The following is a 10,731-nucleotide window of genomic DNA, read 5'->3' on the forward strand; positions in this document are numbered from 1 at the left end:
CATTAAGACACACAGAGACACACAACACCGGTCATTAAGACACACAGAGACATAGAGACACACAACACCGGTCATTAAGACACACAGAGACACATAACACCGGTCATTAAGACACACAGAGACACAGAGACACATAACACCAGCCATTAAGACACACAGAGACACATAACACCGGTCATTAAGACACACAGAGACACAGAGACACATAACACCAGCCATTAAGACACACAGAGACACATAACACCGGTCATTAAGACACACAGAGACACAGAGACACACAACACTGGTCATTAAGACACACAGAGACACACAACACCGGTCATTAAGACACACAGAGACACACAACACCAGTCATTAAGACACACAGAGACACACAACACCGGTCATTAAGACACACAGAGACACACAACACTGGTCATTAAGACACACAGAGACACACAACACCGGTCATTAAGACACACTGAGACACAGAACACCGGTCATTAAGACACACAGAGACACATAACACCGATCATTAAGACACACAGAGACACAGAGACACATAACACCGATCATTAAGACACACAGAGACACAGAACACCGGTCATTAAGACACACAGAGACACATAACACCGGTCATTAAGACACACAGAGACACACAACACCGGTCATTAAGACACACAGAGACATAGAGACACATAACACCGATCATTAAGACACACAGAGACACAGAGACACAGAACACCGGTCATTAAGACACACAGAGACACATAACACCGATCATTAAGACACACAGAGACACAGAGACACACAACACCGGTCATTAAGACACACAGAGACATAGAGACACATAACACCGGTCATTAAGACACACAGACACACAGAGACACACAACACCGGCCATTAAGACACACAGAGACATAGAGACACACAACACCGGTCATTAAGACACACAGAGACACATAACAATGGTCATTAAGACACACAGAGACACACAACACCGGTCATTAAGACACACAGAGACACATAGACACACAACACCGGTCATTAAGACACACAGAGACATAGAGACACACAACACCGGTCATTAAGACACACAGAGACACATAACACCGGTCATTAAGACACACAGAGACACAGAGACACATAACACCAGCCATTAAGACACACAGAGACACATAACACCGGTCATTAAGACACACAGAGACACAGAGACACATAACACCAGCCATTAAGACACACAGAGACACATAACACCGGTCATTAAGACACACAGAGACACAGAGACACACAACACTGGTCATTAAGACACACAGAGACACACAACACCGGTCATTAAGACACACAGAGACACACAACACCGGTCATTAAGACACACAGAGACACACAACACCGGTCATTAAGACACACAGAGACACACAACACCGGTCATTAAGACACACAGAGACACATAACACTGGTCATTAAGACACACAGAGACACACAACACCGGCCATTAAGACACACAGAGACACAGAGACACAGAACACCGGTCATTAAGACACACAGAGACACATAACACCGATCATTAAGACACACAGAGACACAGAGACACATAACACCGATCATTAAGACACACAGAGACACAGAACACCGGTCATTAAGACACACAGAGACACATAACACCGGTCATTAAGACACACAGAGACACACAACACCGGTCATTAAGACACACAGAGACATAGAGACACATAACACCGATCATTAAGACACACAGAGACACACAACACCGGTCATTAAGACACACAGAGACATAGAGACACATAACACCGATCATTAAGACACATAGAGACACACAACAGCGGTCAGTAGTGCTGGGCGATGTGACCAAAAATCTGTATCACGGTATTTTTTTTCTCCCTTGACTGTGTTTTTATCGGTTTATAGTACTCTACTGTCAGGAGTACACAGAATATACACACATGTTAATGTCATGGTGTAGAATGATCATGTTTGATTAGAGGGTTTGCTTTGCTCCACACGTTACGACATATGAAGGAATCAGAATGTAAACAGTGTTCATTGGGCACAGACTCTATCGGTTCGTCTGTTCTGTTCTTTAACGTAACGTTACTGTTAACGGGCTGGCTAGCGAGCTGTACCCAGCATGCCGGTGGTCTACTTTTATAAATGTACAATTATTAGTGTTACAAATTGTTTAAGTGTCACAAACTGTTGTGTCGTGGTGTTTCCCTGTTGAAGAGTTAGTTGTGGGTTGTTAATTGTTGTAATAAAGTTATGACCATGATTCAGGCTCCTCTCAATACTCAACTAGCGTTAGCTCCACCGTAGCGCTCATAAACAACAATAGATTTTGCTGCCGGTGTTTCGCCGATGCACCGGTACACCGCCCAGCACTACTGGTCAGTGAGACACACAGAGGTGCATGATGGGTAATGTAGTCTGACTTACAGCGTGTTTCTGCCAGCACTCTCTGAGAGTCGGTCTCAGCTTGTTGTGGACCACCACCTCCTGCATGTCCTCCAGAGACGGATGCTGACCCACCTCCTCCTCAAAGGGCAGCATGTACTCGTCCAACGGACCTGGATCAGAGAGAGGGGGGACCATCAGAGACCACAACAGACACCAGTGGACCAGGATCAGAGAGAGGGGGGACCATCAGAGACCACAACAGAGACCAGTGGACCAGGATCAGAGAGAGGGGGGACCATCAGAGACCACAACTTAGACCAGTGGACCAGGATCAGAGAGAAGGGGGACCATCAGAGACCACAACAGAGACCAGTGGACCAGGATCAGAGAGAGGGGAGACCATCAGAGACCACAACAGAGACCAGTGGAAGTGAGCCTAGAGAGTGTGGTGGACTTGGATCCAGACTGATGGTGGTTCTTACCGTCAGCAGCTTTACAGCGTGAGGCAAGCTCCCACAGAACCAGACCCACAGCGTACAGGTCTATCCTCAGGAAGGAGTCTCTCTGGAAGTTAATGGCCCCCTCCAAGACCTCCGGAGCCATGTACCTCCTGGTGCCCACCTAGAACACAACACATGTGGTTTAAGGTCTGCCATGAGGTTCATGAACATGAAGCTTTGTTTACTGGATTCTCTGTCTTAAAGACAGTAGAGCGTGAGCTCTGACAGGTTACTGATCACTGATCTCGGATCACTGAGAACAGAGCAGCAGGTCTCACCTCTCAGGTGAGCTCACCTGTCCGTGTGTGTCTCCAGGTGATTTTCCCGCCTCAAACCTGAGAGCGAGGCCGAAGTCAGCGATACAGGCGGTGAGGTTTGACTTCAGCAGAACGTTCTTACTCTTAAAGTCCCTGAAAAGAAACACACACTGACTTTTATAGACAAGCGCACCTGTGTGTGTGTGTGTGTGTGTGTGTGTGTGTGTGTGTGTGTGTGTGTGTGTGAACCTGTGTGTGTGTGTGTGTGTACCTGTGTGCAATGGCTGGCTTGTGTCCGTCCTTGTGTCCCGGTATGTCTTCGTGAAGGTAGGCGAGACCTCGAGACATCGACTGAGCAATGAGACACAGTTCGGACCAGGAGAGGACGTTGGCCTTCAGGTAGTCTGTGAGGGAACCCTGAGGACAGAACAGACGTGTGTCACGTGACGTCACGGTGTCACGCTGAGCGGAACCGATTAGATTCAATGGTCTACACTCAGAAAATATAGTCTGTGTTATTTTAAAACTGAGTCACACCATTCATTGGTTATTCATCTAAGAACTACACAATGTTTGTTTTTGTTGTTGTTGTTGTTGTTGTTTCCATCAGGAGGCGGAGCTACCTTCTCATGATAGGCCGTAATGAGCCACAGCTCCAGGTCCATGTGACTTCCTCTCTTCTCTCCTCCGATGAACTCCAGCAGGTTCTCGTGTCTCATCCCGTCCAGACTGAAGATCTCAAACTCGTTCTGCCACGACTGTTTCTCCTGAGCACCACACAGAGTACGTGATAAACAGAGTAACATGTGAAGTATTAGTATAGTACTACAATACCAGAGTACACTAGAGGGACAAACCTGGACGGAGAAGATCTTGACGGCAACGTGTTCACTGAGGAGCTGAGCTTTCCACACGCAGCCGAAGCGCCCTCTAGCTTTCACCTCCAGCAACTGCAGAGGCTTCTGACCCAGGATGGGGGAGGGGGGGGGGAGGCCGGGGTCCTGAGACAAAAACCATGGAGAAAATACATGAGTCTGATCCAGAAGATCCAGAAGATCCAGTAGATAAAGACATGAAACTGTGATTGTGTGAAGTGTTCACTGAGTCACTTTCTATCATGTTTGTTTGTTTTTGTTCTGTTGACATCACAATATAGTAACCGTGACAACATTGTACTGGCAAAACTTGTAAATGTGGTGGTTCCTTTAACCCCTGTGTGTTCGGCCCTATACGGTTTTGCCACTAGGTGGAGTTCGGGTGCCTCACGTCAGACTCGGAGCCTTTCCTGAAAGAAACTCCAGAAGGACCTGATGGTTCAGGATTGCTTCTCTTTTATTGCAACGTAAACAAAAAGAGAACATAAGATGCTGTTGTTTAAATGTCCTTTGGGTTTTCTGCTTCAGCGTTTCTGATGCTTTTGATCAGCTGTTGCCGTCACTGGCTGAGGCCGAGGTCAAAAACGAAAATGGTCACCGTCACCCACTTTCTCCCCTCCCTGTGCGCCTTAACCCCGTCTCATAGGCTGCCCTCTGTGGCTGTGGACCAGCACACCTGTAGTCCTGGATCCACATGTGTTGTAGTATGTAATCAGTCTGACACACACACACACACACACACACACACACACACACACACACACACACACACACACACACACACACACACAAACTAAGATGTCACCTACAATGTATCCTCAGAGTAAGTAAACACTTAGCCGCTGCAGGAACACATGAGCTCAACCTGCTTTTTGTCAGATTCATGTCGGTCATGCACATCCTCTACTGATCAACACATGGAGACACATCAACATCAACAAAGAAAGAAAACAAACTAAACAAAGTGAGTTAAAGGTGAAGATAGTCAGGCTGGTGGAAGACGATAAAGATGCAAAATCAAACCCAGAACAGAAGAAAAATGAAACAATTCAACGTTTAATCTTCTTACCTCGATCATTATATGAAAGGCGTGCTGAGAGAAAGAAACAGTTTAGAGTCAGAGACCAGAAGAAGAAACACAAACAACACATTCACTTCTATCTCTGCAGGTCTGCTTCTGGTACACAGATACAGGTCTCTGCAGGTCTGCTTCTGGTACACAGATACAGGTCTCTGCAGGTCTGCTTCTGATAGACAGATACAGGTCTCTGCAGGTCTGGTTCTGCTAGACAGATACAGGTCTCTGCAGGTCTGCTTCTGGTAGACAGATACAGGTCTCTGCAGGTCTGCTTCTGGTAGACAGATACAGGTCTCTGCAGGTCTGCTTCTGATAGACAGATACAGGTCTCTGCAGGTCTGGTTCTGATAGACAGATACAGGTCTCTGCAGGTCTGCTTCTGATAGACAGATACAGGTCTCTGCAGGTCTGCTTCTGGTAGACAGATACAGGTCTCTGCAGGTCTGCTTCTGGTAGACAGATACAGGTCTCTGCAGGTCTGCTTCTGGTAGACAGATACAGGTCTCTGCAGGTCTGGTTCTGCTAGACAGATACAGGTCTCTGCAGGTCTGCTTCTGATAGACAGATACAGGTCTCTGCAGGTCTGGTTCTGCTAGACAGATACAGGTCTCTGCAGGTCTGGTTCTGATATGTCTTAAGTGGTAAAAAGGTGATTCGTCAGTGGAAACTAAAACCTGCATCAAACTTCAAATACACAAAGCTGAGCTCAGAGTTGTGACGTTTTATTTTGAAGGATTCATTTAAATAAGAGCATTCAGTCACAGTAGTGTGGTGAGGACACACTTCATGCACATGTTCACATAATGATGAATGTTGTGCGTCTATAAAGGCTCAACAAAAGAGGACCTTGAATTGATCCCTGTGAGACACCGTAGCTGCTCTCATTTAAACCAACGCAGTAACCATGACAACAGTCTTTAATAGTTTGTACAAAGTTAACCGTTACTTTGAGTTATCTTCATAGGCACCGAATAACACAAAAAAACTAACCAACCAAGGCAGTGGACACCAGAAACTCTTCTGTTCTGACTGGCTCTGACTAGTTCCTAAACAGGCACTAAACCCCAAACCCGGTTAGCAGCCCACTGCTCTCATTAAGCTCTGGACGGTTGAAAGCAGAGAATAGAGTTAATATTCATGTTCAACGTGTAATGACTCACACAACCACCACAACTAACCATTTTCATGTGTGTGTGTGTGTGTGTGTGTGTGTGTGTGTGTGTGTGTGTGTGTGTGTGTGTGTGTTACCTGTGTGGGCACCAGTACAGGTGGATAAGCCAGTTTGTGGTGTCTGTACATCCAGAAGGAGAAGAGGACGATCGCTGTGACAACCATGATGGGAACCAGTGAGAACATCAGAGAGCTGAGAGGAGTCTGTGGAGACACTGGTCTGTTTGTCCCTATGGCAACAAGACAAAAGACAAGTTACAAGAACAAGTTTAAAGCTTCTGAAAAACAAACACACGAGAAACATTCATATACATATGACAATAAAGTCTGAAGAAAGAAAAAGCTTTCACACAAAAGTTGTGATTTTAGAAGAAATATATACAGGTAGAGTTATCACACACACACACACACACACACACACACACACACACACACACACACACACACACACACACACACACACACACACACACACACCTGGTGTCTGCTGGATGCTGTCGGGTCTGTAGAAGAACTGGTCGTTACACAAACTTCCTTCACAGCAGCAGAAGAAGACTTCAGGAGCTTCTTTTCTCTCCACACATTCACTCCTGAAGAAGAACGTTTACAGATTATAGAAAAGAGTCTTATTCCAACTGTCTGTGCGTAGACGTAGACCCGCTGTCTGTCTGTAGTCTGTCTGTCTGTCTGTCTGTCTGTCTGTCTGTCTGTAGTATGTCTGTAGTATGTCTGTCTGTAGTCTGTCGCCTGTCTGTAGTCTGTCATCTGTCTGTAGACTGTCTGTAGTCTGTCATCTGTCTGTAGTCTGTCGCCTGTCTGTAGTCTGTCATCTGTCTGTCTGTAGTCTGTCTGTCTGCAGTCTGTCTGCAGTCTGTCTGTAGTATGTCTGTCTGTAGACTGTCTGTCGTCACTTACTTGTCGTAACAGTTGACATCATCTAGCCAACAGTCCTGTTTCACCACCTGAACTTCTCCAGATATATTCTTCCAGGTGGCGAAGCAGTGAAGTCTCTTATCTTTGTCTCCAGAGCAGGAAACAACTCCACTGATGTTTACCCGACTGTCCACCACTGAGGAGGAGGAGGAGGAGGAGGAGGAGGAGGAGGAGGAGGAAGGGTTGTAGTTGTAGTACATACACTTCTGAGTGTCTGAGCGTCCCAGGATGGCACCTGAGGATCAGAAAACATGATCAATATCACAAAGAGTCAATCGGTCACATGTTGCATCACATGAACACTAAAACATTAAAACAGTTTATTGACAAAGAACAAATTAAAACAAATTAAATCATGACACAGATCTCAGTGATCTGAACTAACTCTGTTTAGTACATTTACAACTCAAAACATGCGTAAAGATTGAACATGTTGGATCTACTGAAGAGAGATCATAGAAACAACAGCCGAGTCAACAGCTTCTCCATGTAGTAACAGGATCAGTGTTATTTATATATATATATATATATATATATATATATATATATATATATATATATATATATATATATATATATATATATATATATATATATATATATATATATTATAGTCACTGTGTGTTATTATTATTATTATCATTATCTACTAACGTCATAGAAACCTTACAGTACATTTAATAAAGTCATCTAACAATGTTTATAATGAGACCATCAGGTAGATTTGACAGTTATGAACATTAATAATAACATCTTCATCCTGTCTGATGGAACATTAGACTCCACCTCCAAGATAATGGGGCAATTACCGTAAAGCACCTACATTTGGCGTCGTTTTACCGTAAAGTACCTAAATGTGGCACTGTGCTCCTCAAAGATTGTCGATACCTGGTGGGAGTGTCATAATAATAATAATCTGATACCCAGCCACATAAATTATATATTATGATATCCGCATCCAAATAATGTATATATATTATTATTTACATATATGGTTCTAGATGTGTAAATAATAATAAATAGGGCCACCCTTGTATTGATTATTTGTTCTATTACATTTAGCTTGTCTTGAATAAAAAGAGTACGTCATTACTGGACACCTGATTTGTTTTATACGTTATTGTAAACATATGTTAAATACTTTATAAATCATACGACATCATTCACCTTTATTTACCACAGAGACTCACAAGGAGACGATCAGGCGCCCTCCTGTGGCTCAAAGGTGAACTGAAGATACAACCTAAAAACACCGACCCGAGAACCTCTTCAGCTATGTGTACTGTGTGTACCATGTGTATCATGTGCACCAGGTGTACAGGTAGACTCACCTGAGCAGCAGTACTCCTACAGTGTGTACTATGTGTACTGGTAGACTCACCTGAGGAGCAGTACTCCTACATCGTGTACTATGTGTACTGGTAGACTCACCTGAGGAGCAGTACTCCTACAGCGTGTACTATGTGTACTGGTAGACTCACCTGAGGAGCAGTACTCCTACAGCGTGTACTATGTGTACTGGTAGACTCACCTGAGGAGCAGTACTCCTACAGCGTGTACTATGTGTACTATGTGTACTGGTAGACTCACCTGAGCAGCAGGACTCCTACAGCGTGTACTATGTGTACTGGTAGACTCACCTGAGGAGCAGGACTCCTACAGCGTGTACTATGTGTACTATGTGTACTGGTAGACTCACCTGAGGAGCAGGACATGAGGAACACACTGAAGGCCAGTCTGGTCGCTGGTCCCATCGTGGATCAGAGACTCGAGTCCTTAATGTGAAGTAGAACCAACCCGTGATAAAGTCTATATTATATTAAATCCCGTTAAACGAGTCCCGGTCTGGACGGTTTAACCACCGTGAGGAGCGTGTTTAACCGTCTCTGTGAGGACAATAGACTGTTTAAAACCACCGGACCTTCAGTTCTCTTCATCGGTAGTTATGAGTCCAACGAGTAAACGGTGACGTAATTGGTAGAGTCCAACGGAACCGAACAAACAACAACAACAACAAGAGAACATCCACAGACTTCTTCTCCAACATCGAACCAGACGTTTCTATTGAGGAGCACTGATTTAAGGTGCGGGATTAACGTGGACTCCTCTGGAGTCAGTCAGTTTAATGTCAATAAGGACAGTCACATCCACGGAGATCTGAACCCGGAGTTTTCGTTGGACCCGGTCCGGTAGTGGTCTGGTCCGAGATAAAGCTCAATGTAACCGAGCCAAGCTGTAGTCCTCAGTCCGCCTCTGACGACCACAGCTCGGTCATCGCACAGCTAGCTGCTCGGCTAGCCGTTAGCTTAGCTCGGTTCTCTTTATGGATCAGACCGGATCCTCCTCGGTGTGTCGGTGTTCTGGGTCCGGGTCTGAATAAAAAGAACCACGGAGGTTTGTTCCGGTCCGTCCTCAACGAGCAGAGCAAAGATGGCCGTCCAGCTCAGATTATTAATGTTTTTTTCCTCCACCTTCTTCCATAGCGATCTGTCACAGAGTTGAGGATAATCGGACTGACACCAGCAGTGACCAATAGGGTTCGTAGAAGGCGCTCCTCTTATTTGACGTCATGACGCAGGACGTATGGAATGCCAGAGAAGGCCCGCCTCCTGAGAGAGTGGCGGGCTGTCAATCAAACATGGACAAGAACGACTGAATATGAATATGAAGTTTATGATACGTGTGACCACATTTAACACGTTTATGACACGTGTGACTACATTTAACACGTTTATGACACGTGTGACTACATTTAACACGTTTGTCACACATGTGACTACATTTAACACGTTTGTTACACGTGTGACTACATTTAACACGTTTATGACACATGTGACTACATTTAACACGTTTATTACACATGTGACCACATTTAACGCGTTTGTTACACGTGTGACTACATTTCACACATTTATGACACGTGTGACTACATTTAACACGTTTGTTACACATGTGACTACATTTAACACGTTTGTTACACATGTGACCACATTTAACACGTTTATGACACGTGTGACTACATTTAACACGTTTGTTACACATGTGACTACATTTAACACGTTTGTTACACGTGTGACTACATTTAACACGTTTGTTACACATGTGACTACATTTAACACGTTTATGACACGTGTGACTACATTTAACACGTTTGTTACACATGTGACCACATTTAACACGTTTATGACACGTGTGACTACATTTAACACGTTTGTTACACATGTGACTACATTTAACACGTTTGTTACACATGTGACTACATTTAACACGTTTGTTACACGTGTGACTACATTTAACACGTTTATGACACGTGTGACTACATTTAACACGTTTATGACACGTGTGACTACATTTAACACGTTTATGACGCATGTGACTACATTTAACACGTTTATGACACATGTGACTACATTTAACACGTTTATTACACATGTGACTACATTTAATATGTTTATGACGCATGTGACTATATTTAATACGTTTATGACACATGTGACTATATTTAATACGTTTATTACACGTGTGAC

General features: G+C 44.3%; 1 protein-coding gene across 2 annotated transcripts in view; it reads right to left on the minus strand.

Moving 5' to 3' along the window:
• Nucleotides 1–9,702, minus strand: part of acvr2aa (activin A receptor type 2Aa) — an 11,543-nt gene extending 1,841 nt beyond the window's left edge. Inside the window, exons 1-11 of one of the 2 annotated variants that reach the window (XM_068736027.1) lie at nucleotides 8,904–9,702; nucleotides 7,187–7,439; nucleotides 6,749–6,861; nucleotides 6,350–6,501; nucleotides 5,093–5,116; nucleotides 4,006–4,149; nucleotides 3,772–3,915; nucleotides 3,420–3,565; nucleotides 3,187–3,301; nucleotides 2,874–3,012; nucleotides 2,431–2,561 (exon numbers count right to left, since the gene is read on the minus strand). In XM_068736027.1, coding sequence (XP_068592128.1) covers nucleotides 2,431–2,561; nucleotides 2,874–3,012; nucleotides 3,187–3,301; nucleotides 3,420–3,565; nucleotides 3,772–3,915; nucleotides 4,006–4,149; nucleotides 5,093–5,116; nucleotides 6,350–6,501; nucleotides 6,749–6,861; nucleotides 7,187–7,439; nucleotides 8,904–8,958 — 1,416 coding nt within the window. In that variant the 5' untranslated portion in view covers nucleotides 8,959–9,702. The remainder of the gene's footprint in view (nucleotides 1–2,430; nucleotides 2,562–2,873; nucleotides 3,013–3,186; nucleotides 3,302–3,419; nucleotides 3,566–3,771; nucleotides 3,916–4,005; nucleotides 4,150–5,092; nucleotides 5,117–6,349; nucleotides 6,502–6,748; nucleotides 6,862–7,186; nucleotides 7,440–8,903) is intronic. The other variant, XM_068736035.1, reaches the window with a different exon arrangement.
• Nucleotides 9,703–10,731: the final 1,029 nt, after the last annotated feature.

The sequence above is a fragment of the Cebidichthys violaceus genome, unplaced genomic scaffold, assembly GCF_023349555.1.
Source record: "Cebidichthys violaceus isolate CVI_PGR_0920_01 unplaced genomic scaffold, fCebVio1.0.p SCAF_11, whole genome shotgun sequence".
NCBI classification, from domain to species: domain Eukaryota; kingdom Metazoa; phylum Chordata; class Actinopteri; order Perciformes; family Stichaeidae; genus Cebidichthys; species Cebidichthys violaceus.